At 43.4% G+C, this 15,324-nt stretch overlaps 1 protein-coding gene and 1 long non-coding RNA gene across 4 annotated transcripts in view; one reads left to right on the top strand and one right to left on the bottom strand.

Annotated features, from left to right (window-relative positions):
* The window catches only part of LOC119161150 (rifampicin phosphotransferase), a 586,004-nt gene that overhangs the window by 134,589 nt on the left and 436,091 nt on the right, over positions 1 to 15,324 (top strand). For all 3 annotated transcript variants that reach the window (XM_075890885.1, XM_037413539.2, XM_075890884.1), the window contains exons 8-9: positions 7,947 to 7,999; positions 13,873 to 13,988. In XM_075890885.1, the coding sequence (XP_075747000.1) occupies positions 7,947 to 7,999; positions 13,873 to 13,988 (169 nt within the window). The remainder of the gene's footprint in view (positions 1 to 7,946; positions 8,000 to 13,872; positions 13,989 to 15,324) is intronic.
* The window catches only part of LOC142804208 (uncharacterized), a 60,464-nt gene that overhangs the window by 39,345 nt on the left and 5,795 nt on the right, over positions 1 to 15,324 (bottom strand). The window lies entirely within an intron of this gene.

Raw genomic sequence — 15,324 nt, forward strand, 5'->3', positions numbered from 1 at the left:
TCGTTCGAGCGTTTATTTCATAAGGATGGTGAGCTCGGTATGTCGAGGCTATGCTATGGCTGACATTACTATCAAAGAATCACTCAGCGAAGCTAGCTTGCTCATAGAGCTAAAGCTAGTTCCTGCAGCTGAACTTAAAACGAAGGGAAAAAAGATGGCGCAAAAGAACGTTTTTGTCGGCAGCCTCTTTCTTTTCCTTGTTTTAAGTTTTGTTGCTCTAACCAATGAAGCTTTAGGCATTCCACTGCTCGAGCAACCTGACAGCAAGATAGTGGCATGCTGCGAGCTTCTCATTCGTTTCTTCAGGTTTATCCCCCGTCGAAGCGACGACAGCTTCGCCAGCAGCGTCAATCGAAACGCCATATAGGCCAATTTCTCTACAATTTAATTTGTAAGACTTCACCTTGTTAGAAATAAAAAAAAACAGTTTCTGATGCAATTTCAGGCATTCAGAAGGACCGATAGTGCAAACGCGTAAAAAAAATGTGGCGCACTTCTGTCGACACATCATGCCCGAAAACAAACAGCCGCGCCACGCTGCTCGTGGAAGGCAGAAGGATATGTTTATATTCAATTACAGAATGTTTGCCGAATACTGTCAACGAAGTGTTGCGACATCTTGAGCTACAGGAGTGCAAGGGTGTTAGCTACAAACATATACATGGGCCAGTGAATATTTCATGCCGTACGATGAACATATCACTCAGCGCTGAACGGCTTCTGTTCTTCAGATGTCTACGTTAGGGCTATGCGTAGTGCGTACCTTATTGTACATGAACGCTGATATATGCACGTTGTTCACTGGTGTACGTGCTGAAACGTTACTTACGTGGTATAATCTTGATGTAAACTTCCATCGACTCACAGTGAAATAGTTTTCATGTAGCAGACGACACAGAGCAAACGAGACTGCTCTACCGTGATGAGGAATGATAATGATGAGACTGCCGTCTCCGCGGACCCGACGTTTCCCGAAAATTCGGCCCCTAGTGATAGTGACGCATGATTGACGCCCTAATCTTTCAGAAAGAAGGAATCTACGAAAACATTATTTTCTACGGTTTGGAATGGGTCCAGCCTGACCCGACCGCTGCCGAAACGTAGGCAATAATGAAAGTTTTTGTACACTTATCTGATGAGGCCGATGTTATGCAATCAAATCGATCAGCGTTCGTTTCTCTCGATCGGTTTGCAGCATCACTATAACAAAAGTGAGTATGTAAGATACATGTGGGCTTCTAGCAAGTAATTTACTGTAATTGTAAATCGTGGCAGCGATTGCGTAGTGGTTAGAGCATCCGCCTCGCATGCAAAATATCCGTGGCTCAAATCCTGGTGCCACGCAGTTCCCAACCGGATAAAAAAATCCGCGTGGTGATGGAACTGCATTAAGAGGCCTGGCGTGCGGCCTCACCGGTAACCACAGCTGGGAATGCAATCCCTCACCAGAGAAGGATTGGACACCCTAGTGCAGTATCTAGCCACTACCTTCACATGCATACGTCAAATAAATCACGGCCCTCAGTCCCCAGCAGCTGCGAAGCAAGTGACCACGGCGGTGGTCAGATCTGCAACGCAGCAGAGGGTGCTAAGAATCTCTAGATCTGGAGAGGCCGCCGTTGGAACCTGAACTTGGCAACATTTAACGATAGAACCTTATCTAGTGAGGGAAATCTAGCTGTACTATTCGAGGAGCTAGAGGGTGTTAAATGGGATATAATAGGGCTCAGTGAGGTTAGGAGGACAGATGAGGCCTGTACGGGTGCTACAGAATGGGCACGTCCTTTGCTATAGGAGCTTGGCTGACAGAAGAGAACAGGGAGTGGGGTTCCTAATTCACAGAAACATAGCTGGCAACATAGAGGAATACTATAGCATGAACGAAAGAGTGGTAAGTATCGTAATGAAACTGAATAAAAGATACAGATGAAAGTGGTACAGCCTTACGCACCTACATCTAGCCATGATGACGCTTCAGTTGAAAGCTTCTATAAAGACGTGGAATCGGCAATGAGTAAGGTAAAAACAAACTATACTATAGTGATGGGAGACTTTAATGCAAAGATAGGGAAGAAGCAGGCTGGAGACCAGGCAGTAGGAGATTATGGCATCGGTACTAGAAACGCCAGAAGAGAGCTACTAGTAGAATTCGCAGAACGCAATAATTTACGAATTATGAATACATTCTACCGAAAACAAGGAAACCGCAAGTGGACATGGAGGAGCCCTAATGGCGAAAATAAGAATGAAATATACTTTAAAATGAGTGCACACCCAGGCATCGTGCAGGATGTGGTAGTGGTTGGCAAGGTACGATGCAGTGACCATAGAATGATGCGGTCTCGACTTCGCCTAGACTTGAAGAAGGAACGACAGAAAGTGATACGCAAGAAGCCAATCAATGAGCTAGCACTGAGAAGGAAATTACAGGAATTCAGAGTCTCGCTTCAGAACAGGTACTCGGCTCTTAGAGAGGAAACCAACCTTAGTGTAGATACAATGAATGATAATCTGACGAGTATCATTACGGAGTGTGCAGTGGAAGTTGGAGGCAGGCTAGTTAGACAGGGCACTGGCAAGCTTTCCCAGGAAACGAAGAATCTCATTAAGAAGCGTCAAATTATGAAAGTCTCAAGTACAACAGACAAAATAGAACTGGCAGAGCTTTCAAAGTTGATAATTAGGCGTAAGGTGTGCGATGTAAGAAGGTATAACATGGAAAGAATTGCACACGCTCTGAAAAAAGAAGGAAGCGTCAAAGCATTGAAGAGGAAACTTGGGATAGGCAAAAATCGGATGTATGCACTAAGGAACAAAGATGGCAAATTAAATACCAATATGGATAGGTTAGATAAAATAGCGGAGGAGTTTTACAGATATCTGTACAGTAGCCGGGACAACCACGACCTTAATACTATAAGAACTAGAGGTAACCTAGATGACACCCCACCAGTAATGATAGAAGAAGTCAGAAAAACTTTAGAGAGCATGCAAAGAGGCAAAGCTGCTGGTGAGGATCAGGTAACATCAGATCTGCTGAAAGATGGAGGACAAATTATGTTAGAAAAACTAGCGGCCCTGTTTACGAGGTGTCTCCTGACGGGAAGAGTACCAGTCTTCGAAGAACGCTAACATCATCTTAATACATAAGAAAGGAGATGACAAGAACTTGAAGAACTACAGGCTTATCTACTTGCTATCTGTAGTATACAAGCTATTTACAAAGGTAATTGCTAACAGAGCAAAGAAAACATTAGAATTCAGTCAACCAAAGGAACAAGCAGGATTTCGAACAGGCTACTCATCAATCGACCACATTCATACTATTATTCAGGTAATAGAGAAATGCTCAGAATATAACCAAACCCTATACATAGCCTTCATAGATTACGAGAAGGCGTTTGATTCAGTAAAAATATCAGCCGTCATGCAGACACTGTGTAATCAGGGCGTCGATGAAGTATATGTAAACATCCTGGAAGAAATCTACAGGGGATTAAATGCTACCATAATGCTTCATAAAGAAAACAACAGAATACCAATTAAGAAGGGTGTAAGGCAGGGGTACACAATCTCCCCAATTCTATTTACCGCGTGCTTACAGGAGGTTTTTCATTAGCCTAGAATGGGAACAGTTAGAGATAAGAGTGAATGGAGAGTACCTTAGTAACCTGCTCTTTGCCGATGACATTGCATTGCTGAGTAACTCAGGGGACGAATTTAACTCATGATTACGGAGTTAGACAAGGAGAGCAGAAATGTGGGTCTTAAAATTAATCCGCAGAAAACGAAAGTAATGTACAACAACCTCGGAAGAGAGCAGCGCTTTGAGATAGGTAATAGTGCAGTTCAAGTTGTAGAAGACTATGTCTACTTAGGGCAGGTAATAGTGCAGAGCCGAACCACGAGATTGGAGTAACTATAGGAATAAAAATGAGGTAGAGCACAATTGGCAAGCACTCTCAAGTTATGACAGGTAGATTGCCACTATCCCTCAAGAGTAAGGTATAAAACAGCTGTATCTTGCCGGTACATAGCTACGAAAGATTGATTGATTTGTGGGCTTTAACGTCCCAAAACCACCATTTGATTATGAGAGACGCCGTAGTGGAGGGCTCCGGAAATTTTGACCACCTAAGGTTCTTTAACGTGCACCCAAATCTGAGTACACGGGCCTACAACATTTCCGCCTCCATCGGAAATGCAGCCGCCGCAGCCGGGAATCGAACCCGCGACCTGCGGGTCAGCAGCCGAGTACCTTAGCCACTAGACCACTGCGGCGGGGCATAGCTACGGAACAGAAACCTGGAGACTTACAAAGAGGGTTCGGCTTAAATTGAGGACGACGTAGTGAGCAATGGAAAGAAAAATGGTAGGTGTAACCTTAAGAGACAAGAAGAGAGCAGATTGGATTAGGGAACAAACGGCGTTAAGGATATCATAGCTGAAATCAAGAAGAAGAAATAGACATGGACGGGGATGTAGCGCGTAAACAGGATAACCGTTGGTCATTAAGGGTAACTAACTGGATTCCCAGAGAAGGCAAGCGGGTCGGGGGGAGACAGAAGGGTAGGTGGGTAGATGAGATTAAGAAAGTGCGGGTGTAAATTGGCAGCAGCAAGCACAGGACCGGGTTAACTGGCGGAACATGGGAGGTGCCTTTTTCCTGCAGTGGACGTAGTCAGGCTGATGATGATGATGATGCTGATAATAAAATCTTGGCAACACAAGAAATTAACAGTGGTGCTTGCTGCAGGGAGCAGGAGGCAGCATGAGGCCGAAGCAAACAGTGTGCTCTGATGAGCGCAATGCCAGTCATCATATGAAAGCGCTTTTGTGTTTGTGAAACCTGTCATTTCATACACGTATCTAAACTATACACAGAAGATCTTTTATTATTATTAGTTCTAAAGAGTAAATTTAGTGCAATAAAGAATAAAAGTGTTTTTTCAAATTTTCAGGTAAAAGCAATTAATAAATTTACAAACGTTTTACCACAGCCGTAAGATCCACACGGCGCTTTAATCGCGTCTAATTCTCAAATCAAATCAAGTTTACTTCAAGATTTCACGTCGTTTAGGGCCATGAAGAAAAAGCCAGCAAGGCTTGACGAGGGTCATGGCCCCAATTTTTCTGGCAGTAACAAACAACGAATGAGAACAACCCTTCAACACTGAAACAGAAATTATAAGCTGGTGACAAAACTAATACTATCCGTTATACAAACTATAAATACATACTGGAAAGCTCAAAAGTAATCAAAAAAAAATTCATTCCAGTGACAATACAAAAGCTTGCATTGGCTCTATGCGCATGCCTTTCTCTTGCTGACCCCAGCCCGAGGACCTCTTGCAAATAGGATATGATGCCAATAATGTGTCACTGTCACAAGTGGCCAAATGTTTAACCAAAGCGCCTGGAAGCCTGAGACGGCCACCACAGCATCATCATCATAATCACGGCTAGCGCAGTCGCATATGCTCTCTGTCGTTTGACACGTGGTCGGTCGGTAGACACGGCGGCATCGCCAGACGAGTTCTTTCTCTTGTGTTGCTAGAAGAAATCGAACAACTGCTATCCGCTTACGAGGCATTTAAAGAAGAAAGTCATGATCTGGAGCACCGCACCGCCAGTCTGTTATTGGCCCATCTATTGAGGTAGGGTCAGCACGATGTTCCGTTGTACATCGAGCCGGTTGTGCCAGCTTATGTGGACCTGTAGTTCAGGAAGATGTTTAGACTTTGCAGAAGCACAGCTGCGGCTCTTGTAAAAAAATAGCCTTATTTTCTGCACGAGGTCGGATGAACGACATTGTTCGAATACTTTCAGCTCATACCTTTATTGCACCTTGAGGATCCCGTGCCTGTCAATAAGTTGAGATGCCAAGGGAAAGCCAGTGTTTTGGAAGTGTGAATTCCAATCAATATATTTCTTTTGTAAAAGCTATTGACGTCCTCATATGCCAATCGCTGAAGCAGCATGCTCTTCATCGTTGAACCTCTGAGGACAATCACGCGCAAGCCGAGCGACGACGGGCGTGCTTTAGTGAAATAAGCGTTATTTGGTTTATCACTAGAAAGAATTGCTCGTGCAAAATCTTGGGGTTGAGCTGATCGGAATAGTATGGCTGAATCCATGCTGTCTTTATTTAAGGGCGCAATACACCGTCTCTATGAGCATATTGTGACATTTCATGATGTGGTTATGTTTAATAACGACAGCATCGCATTAACGCGAATCCATAATCATTAGAATGCAAGCCTGGCCAACATATTGCTGAATGAAGTTGACCACAATCGACAGTACACTGTGGATAGACCTGCACAACAGCTCTCAAAAAAAGCGAGACAAGCCTGCAGACAGGCTTGACAATCAGAAAATCACACTGAAACTATTTTTCAAGCTTGTAGGTAAATATAAATGTTTAATGGTGTTAGGGTCAAAAGATTTTCGGTTTAAGCTTTCTAAATTCAACTAAACTTTGCTTTTTTCACTTAACTGGCATTCCTTTAAACGCATTTCAGCATACATATTGTGGGGTTTCAGGCTGCGACTAGCGCTGAAGTCCTCAGAGGAGACACAAAGACAGACAAGCAGCCACCTGCACTACACCGATGCAAGGCCATGGGGTATCATGAGCGCACCGGCGATGACCCTGTTCTTTTACAGTTGGAGTGCTCGTAGGCGCTGAGCATTCATATATCAATTAATTATTTTATTTGCATTTGCCCTAAGTGAATACCGTACCATAATTGAAATGATGTACTGTAGTACTGGTGCTCTAAATTTTTAAAAATGCCAATGAACTCAAACCTCAGCTTGTAGTGATAGAACTTTCAAAAATTGTGATAGCCGTCGTACTTTATTGAATGTGGCTTATGTAAAAAGCGCTAAATTGAAAAGAAAATGATGGTTAGGCTTATAATGTTAAATATGGTGATTGGGATCTGTTATGCAGATACCTTTATTGCTTAGCGAAGAAGCAGTTCATTCCCATGATCAAAAACGCATGGGATGGTCTGTAGCCCTAAACAAAGTAATACATTCTCCTTAATTTTTTATTCTCTATTACGCACCATTTATAAAAACTACTGGTTTTGAAACATCGAAAACACGCAGCCTTCAGAAGTTTGTGTTTGAGAACAATGCTTGCGACTTAGAGCGCCTAGCTCGTTTGCTCACCTGACATTTTATGTCACCTGTAGACAATAATAGGTGCGTCAGCCAGTAGCCTATTGGAAGTTGTTGGTACATAATACATTAAGTAAATAATGTGTTTGACGCGGCGTCAGAGAAAGAGCTTTAGGGTAGATATGAGCTGTTGTGACCACTTGTCAACGCAGTGGATACTCGACATAAAAGGCGCTAATGCTTATTTGGGAGCTCACAACTGTCTAATTAATGCTTTCGCTTTCTGCTCATGTGGCAGCCACTCAAGTTTTATCTCACAAGTCGAGTTGCTTCTTGCAAAGGACACCGAGAATATGTCGCCATGTCAAAGCAGGGTTTGCGCGCTGGCGTAATTAACCATTCAGCTGTAAAAGTCATTACAATGTGCATTTTACATTTGAGGAGGTCAGGTGGTCTTGGCCTAAATGTACGACTGGAAGCTGTTCACATTTGTGGGGACGACTAATGCCCAATTATTCACACAGGCAACGTTGCGTGTTTCTAGAGCATAAAAGAGCAGACTGGACATTCGACTTTCTTTTTTTTTCACACCATTTTAGGGAGTTGTGAGGTTGAAAAGCAATATAACGTGTAGTGTGTAAGAAGACTCATGCGCTGCCTCATAAGCGCGTGTACCGTACGAGTGACTTTACACAGCCAGGAAGTGTTCGTATGGGGACGTATATTAAAAACGTGTGACTGCAGTACTTTGAGTCGAAAAAATACGATTACTATGGTGAGAGACTTTATCACTTTAATAATTATTTTCCTTGCAGAGTGGAATTACCTTCTTTCTTCGAGAAGTTGGCATTCATGGTCTGACAGAAAGGTACAAATTTCTTAAACATTCAGTAAAGCGTAGCTTTGGTGTACTGTCGATGTTACGATTAACATACATGCAACCTCTTCCAGAGCAGATTATAATCACTCTGAGGTGATAAAGCTTCCTGTGGGGGCTTCTAAAAGTGGTGCGTTCTGAATCTTTTGGAGCTTTTGACATATGAGGATTCGGGTAATTTTAATTAGCAGTGTAAGAAGTATTACAACGAAGACTGTCCGATCATGTTATTGTAGCCGACGGTAATCGAGAATATATGTTAGCGCAAAATTGCTCTTGGCAAACCAGGAGAGTTATAGGGTACACCAGCAGTGAGCACCAATCTTTTGCGCCGATAACCAGTGCCGTGAAGCTTCTGGCTCCGCGATTGGCTGCGCACAGCCGCTAGCTTTCGTAAAAGAAATGTTGTGATGCTGGTATTTGCAATAGCAAGTGTATGGCGCACCGTGTGCAGCTCGAGAATGTCGTTAAATTAACCGCAAATAAAATATTAGTGCACCAGGAGTTACAGCCTAAATTCTAGTTGGAAGCGATGGTGATATCAGGAGCCACAATTCCTGTAAATGGTTTGGGCTGTAATGTCCTTGTGACGGTTTTCTTGTGCAATTGCTTAACGGCGCGAGACGCCCATTTGTTGTTCAGTCTTACTTCTCTGATCATGTTCTGTTAGTTACATGATGATTCATTTGAATTGACCGTATAACGGCTTTTGGCTCAAGACCCATTAAAAGCCACTAAAAAGAGGAGTCAGAAGAGGTTCATGCTCAGTTAGCGGCGTAGCCTCCACAACTCTCAGACAGACCGCATCAGTCGATTGAAGATTGCAGAAGACCTCAGTTCCCAGATTTTATGAGAAACAACGGAGCCGATTCTCTGTAGATGGTTTCAAGATTGCGAATGTACACTCTAAAGAAAGAGCGAGTAAAAAGGATGACTTTTTTCTTCCACAACAATAATGGTCATCTATATTGCGTTCCATCTTTGCGCTATCGCCCCGTGCCCGGTACATTCCTGTCACGATCGGCAGGCCCATTATCAGGGTTACATTGCATTCTCGATAGGAAAGTGGCCAGCGGCGAATTTTCAAGAAAGGAAGCGCACGCAAGCTTGATGATGATTATTGTTGTGGGACAAAAAGACACCCTTTTTACTCGGTGTTTTTTTTTTCAGAGTGTAGAAGCAAGCGCTGTACAAAAAATAATGTTCGGTTACTTCATTTACCAGCTCCTGACGTCAAAACGTAAGCGTGTTTTATTTTTTTAGAGTAAAGAACGTCTCTCTTTAGTTTTTCAGATAAATGGAACGTGCATAAAGTTCAAGGGAATCTCTTAATGTTTTTTGTAGCTCGAACGAGCATTCATTTGAGTATATTCTGGCAAATAGGAGAAGGGAAGGGTAGAAAATGATTGCGCTATTTTAACGTGATAGCATTAGAGAGCTCGAGTCGCAGAAACACTGCCATCGGCGTCGGCATCGTTAGTTGTGAGCGAAAAATTGCCCGTGAGCAAAAAAGCTCGTCACAGAGATCGCCGCGGGAGGTCACTACCTTTCCATGCATGCGCGCGTGAACACACTGGAAAAGCCGCATATTTAAAAAAAAAAGTTCTCAAGGTAACGAGGTACGCGTGACATAGTTCCTTTGCCCTGCCACTTTTCCCTGCTTAGTTTCCAGCGCTTTCGTCGGGACGAGGGAAGAGGGAATGCAATCGCAGCATGCAACAAACTTTTGTAACTCCACTCGCACTAGACGGATTCTTAAACATTTTGCGGCGTAGAATTCGTGAGGCAGCAAGCTCTTCCATTTAATTCAATCGATTAATACTTGAAAAAGTGTTTCAGGGCTCCTTTAACGCATTTTGCTCGACAGGTGTCACAACGAAAAAGAGCCCAATCGGCGAATTGTAGGCGCAGTTGGGAGACCACAAATTACGTCAAAAAATTCCGAGATAGGGCAGTCATTGCCGCTAAAAACACATAGGAGCTTTCAAATAGCTCGAAAAATAGACATCTATGTCCATCTAACGGCAAATATAGCACGCCTTTTCAGAGGCCTTCATCAAGCAAACAAGAAACGCTAGATAATGTGCTGCCATCTGTGAGGCATCGTGAGACTTTTTATGGCCTCTGAGATGGCGAGCGCGTGCACATGGCGTGCATTTTGGCCACGTGACTCTTGCTTTAGATCGAAAACCTGTATATAACATTCGCGCGCACTCGCTGGTACAGTCTACTGTGTGCGTGTGTGTGTATATATAAACAACACATATCAATAAATTTGCACTTGCGGTTGAAGGGCGTACTAGGGGCCGGATTCCGCTATCGCGTTCAACTATTATAGGCGAAGCTTAAGGCTTCACCAATTTTTCTAGAGCTCTTGCTTACCGTTGCTATTAAAGCACATGAATGAACACAGCTGGATTTCTTTAGGGTTTGTGTTTGTAAGCAATGAAAAGGTTTATGAAAGCACACCTAGCTGGTTCCTGTAGCCTCTAGTTTTCCTCAGATGAGAGATTCTTTGAGTATTTGGTGTGTTATTTTGATGCACAAATTCACATTTCAGCGGTAGTGTGACGTTACCTTGAGAATATGCTTGAAAAGTTGGTTTTGCAGATGGTTACCCCTAGGGTTCCTTGATGCATGCGCTCCCTTGAAGAGTGGAATTATTCTGTCAATTTAAGGAGTGAATTTTTCCGGTCGGTGGCCGGCATTGGGAGTCTCGTCGCGGCTAGTTCGGTAAGGCTTGTGCACGGCGTTTTAACGCAATAGCGTTAAAGAGCTCGTGTCATAGAAATCTCTCCGCCGGCGTCGGCCCCGTTGGTTGTGAGCGATAAATCTTCTGTGCGTCTGTGACCGAAAAGTCAAGTTACCCAGATAGCCATGGGAGGCCACTTCTTCTCCACGCGTGCACGCGCAATCACAGTGCAAAACTTTACTTTTTTCTTCAAATGCGCGGCTTTTGCACTGTGTTTGCGTGCGTGCGCGTGCAATCACAGTGAAAAAGCCGCGCATTCGAAAAAAAAAGTTAAATGCTCAAGGTCACGAGGCGCGGTAGTTTCTTTGTTCTTCCATCTTTCCCTGCTTAGCTTCTAGCGCTTTCTTCGGGACGAGAGAAGAGATAATGCAACTGAAGCATGCGACAAATCCTTGTAACTCCACTCGCACTGGACGGATTCTTAAAATGTTTGCGGAATTGAATTTGTGAGGCAATAAGCTCTTCGAGTTAATTCATTCCAAGGTTACTTCAAAACGTGTTTCAGGGCTCCTTTAACGTATTTTTTGGTAGGTGTCACAACAAAAACGAGCCCATTCGGTGATAATAGTGCGCACTGGTTTGATCTACTATTTGCATGTTTGTATGCGTGCATGTGTATGTAACAAAACATATGAATAAGTATGCACTTAACGGTTGAAGGGTGCACCAGGGGCCGGATTTCACTATCGCGTTCAACTTTTAAACGCGAAGATCGATAGTCCCCCAATTTTTTTCTCGGGCAATATGCACGCGTATTGGGTGCTGCCGTACGCAAACCACTAGGTGTAAGACTATAAGTTATTAAGATTTCCGAAAGGTCCAAAAAGTCTACTCGTGCACACGAGTCTACTCGTGCACACGAGCCAAAGGATCCGCGGCAGTTTCAAGCGCTGAGGGTGCGAGTGCCAGTGCGCCTGCGCCTCGTGTAGAATCCGCCACTTTTAACCACCGGAGACGAGTGTTTCCCGAAGACGTGCGTCCTTGGAATTCCTGCGGTACAGAAGCAGTGGGTTTAGCAGGCGATACGACTGCCAGTCTGCTCCGAATTTATCGCCACAGTGCTAGAGTGCACTTTCTTCATGACTCAGAGAACTAAACTGCTAATATTCACTCAATTACACAAGGAAATCTTTCTGGTAAGCAAGCTTTACGGACCCAGTGATGTGAATTATTCGGGTTGATGAAAACACTCATCCATACCAATATTTCCACGAATATCAAAATTTATTCGTTACTTCTTAAGCATAAGTAAAACGGAATTTCGTTCGAGTAAATTTTTAACTGCATACCACACAAACGAGCGACTGAATGTTTATATATGACAAACAAATAAATATTGAAAATCTAAAAAAAATGTCTCAGCATTTCCATGGAGCGAATGAATTTTGGTGGGGCGAAGCGTTCGTCAGTACGTCCGCGCTATCGTCCACCCATTATTTCTTGCTTGCATCCGTACATGCGTCCGTCCGTGCGTTCATCTATGCGTCCATCCATCCATGTAACCATCGATGCATCCGTCCTTCTGTGCGTGTCTCCATGTGTCCATCAGCACGTCAGTTTTTCTGTCTGCCCGTCCGTGCGTCTGATCGTGCGGCCGTCAGTCTGTCTGTCTGTCTGTCTGTCCGTCCGTCTGTCTGTCTGTCTGTCTGTCTGTCTGTCCATCCGTTCCTTCGTGCGTCCGCCCCTCTGTCTCTCTGTACGTCCGTCAGTTCGTCCGTCTATCTATATGTTCATTCGTCCGTTCAACTAGTGAACACTCCGAGTACAGCCATCTCACATTTTCACCTTGCATTCATCATATACAAGTACCGCCAACCAGCGGACATTCAAAGGACTGCTTCCTCGGGTATGTGCCACCGGTGGCTACATACACCTTCGGAGGATGGACAGGCCCCCACCCTAAGGAGCATCGCTCTAAAACTAAGTGATTCACCCCAGAAGCGTTGTGTGTCTTTTATGAATTATTTACTCTCCAGAGAAAAAATCAATTAAGGGAAGACTGAAGAAATAAAGAAGGCGCTGAACGTGTTGGGCGCGGCCTTCCAGTGCGAGAAATCACAGCGAATGAAAGTGTTTTGGTGCTCGAACGTTGACCCGAAGGAAGCGGATACAAAGGGAGACTCAGCGGTCACGTTTCAATGGAGCGAAATTGCCAGAGGCCCTTGCATCATGCGATACACTAAACGGTCTATGTTTGTGGAACCCTCCTCTACAGCGTCTCTGCAGTATTTTTCCTAAAACCCTGTATTATTCTAAAAGTGATTCAGAAATTTTTCAGCATATATGTGTAGATAAAACTGTATAATATGACAAATTGCCTAGTTTGCGCATGTTATCTGCAAAATTGCTTCCGCAACTTTAATAGAGCAAAGAAACAGGATCTGAAAAAGATATTCTGACATTGGTGTGACATTGTATAACCTAATACTAGTACAGCTTCCTAAAATAATGTATAACCCCTCCCGAGCTCTCGTTTATTATTCAGATTTTTCAGGAGCGCGTGCTGCGTCAACGAGCAAGTCTGCCCTAAATTATTCATAATTTCAGCATATATACTCCAAATAACATCTCATACTTCCTATTGCTTCATAATGTGTTGGTTCTGATTACGTTTGAGTCTAACAGAGAAAAATGAGCCCTTGAGCTTCACATTCTTTCCACTATCTACTATCACTTCACTAAATATCTTATGCTGCGTCTACCGTGCCATAAAGCTGATGTGGAGTGAGACACGTCGGGATGAGGTATTTCATTATGGTGTTCTCTGTGGTGAGGAATCCTACCAACTTTTCAACTTAGCCGCTAAGCTACCACTGCCTATGTGTTTCACTGCTGACCCCAAGGTCACAGGCATATTCCAGCCGTGGAAGTCACATTTCGCCGGGGAGGGACGGCCGAGGCCCGTCTACTATGTGAAGTCCGTGACATTAAAGAAAACCAGGACAAAATTTCTGGAACCCTCGAAGATCACGTCTATGATATCATATCGTATAATTGCGGTTTTAAAGCCTCAATATATAATACCACTGTCTTTATTGTCATGTCCCGCTCAATAAAAATTTAATGCTTCATGTGTCTGAGACAATTTCTTCTTCTTGAAACACATTATCAGGTACCAGACGGGCCTAGTCGCCCTCCCCTCAACAGAAATTTCTCCCGTTACTGACTGCTGCCGACGGATACTGAAGGATGGCCTCGGCTTCAAGCAACACTTTATGCTCGAGTTCGGTAAGCAATTGGTACTATTGTTTCTTTATACAGTTTAAGCCAATATGCAGGGTACAGACTCTTCCATACTGGCTAATCACTAGAAATGAGGCACGCACGCGGATAACTTTGAAAACTTCGAGCTTATCACTACCACATTGCGGCGCGCACAAACCAGCGATGTTTTTATGGTTACTGTGTATACTTTCCTACCTGCCCATCGAGTGCATTGCACAAGAAGAACTTCGTTTTGAAAGTGCTCAGAAGCGTGTATATCTTTTAAACTTCAAAAATACCTCTTGCTTGAGCTCTAAAAGGACACTTCATAGAAGCATTAATTCGGTTTAGAGGTATATTTCTTGGAATGGAAACTGTAATGTTCTGATATTTCACCATGACATTTTCATTATTACCAAAGAAATTCAAGGCATAGGTCTCATGTTTCGCATAATGTGCGCGAAAACCTAGCTCATGATTTCATGGATATCAAAGTACCTTTCCGTATTAATTGACATTAACTGAACAAAATTTCTAAAAATTGGAATATTGCGTCTTTGCCACTCAAAGATAAAAGTGCCCACATTTTATCCACTGAGCTTAAGACTGCCTTGGTCTGGGCAAGTGGGAGGGACATTTTCGAAATAAATGGAGTAAAGACGTAGTCAAAGACCAAGTACAACAGATTAGTGCTGAACTAGCAACTGAGCTTTATTTCATAAAATCGCCTCTTTGGATTGTAACATGTCATCACTCCCACAAATCAACACGCGCAAAAAACAGTAATAGCAACAAATATGAGTGCTATTTCTAAACAAAACTGTACCTGCTCATAGCTGATTATACCCTCCCCCATGTCAATAGTCGAGTCACACTTAAAGACACAATGTCACAGTTTAACATGCTAGGGGGCACATCTAGCTTTGTTTCAAACATTCCATTGCGCATGCTCTCCAAACTCAGCACAGAAGAGCGAAACTGGAAAAACGAAGTTCATCAGCCACTCAAAAGATGATGAACAATTGAAATCCAGCTATATCCAACGAAAAACCTAAAATGTATACCCCACCTTCCAAGAACATCATTGTGTTAAAAATTGAGTGAATAATGCATGGCGAGCTTCGTTGGTAAGAAACGCTTGCATTATTTTTATCTCCAAGTTGTTGCTCGCTTTTTTTATTTGCTGTGAAGGACGTCGAAAGAGGACAGCATTTTGTCGGGAGTTGCTGCATGATATATAGCGCTATCTGGTAGTAATTTAAAGGAAACCAAGCTTCCTTAGAACGCAGAACCACTGGTAGGTGGCAATACCAGGTCGTTCTAGTTGAAGCCCCAGAATTTTTTTTGAAGCCTACGAAAA

Source organism: Rhipicephalus microplus, chromosome 3 (genome assembly GCF_043290135.1).
Source record: "Rhipicephalus microplus isolate Deutch F79 chromosome 3, USDA_Rmic, whole genome shotgun sequence".
Classification (NCBI taxonomy): domain Eukaryota; kingdom Metazoa; phylum Arthropoda; class Arachnida; order Ixodida; family Ixodidae; genus Rhipicephalus; species Rhipicephalus microplus.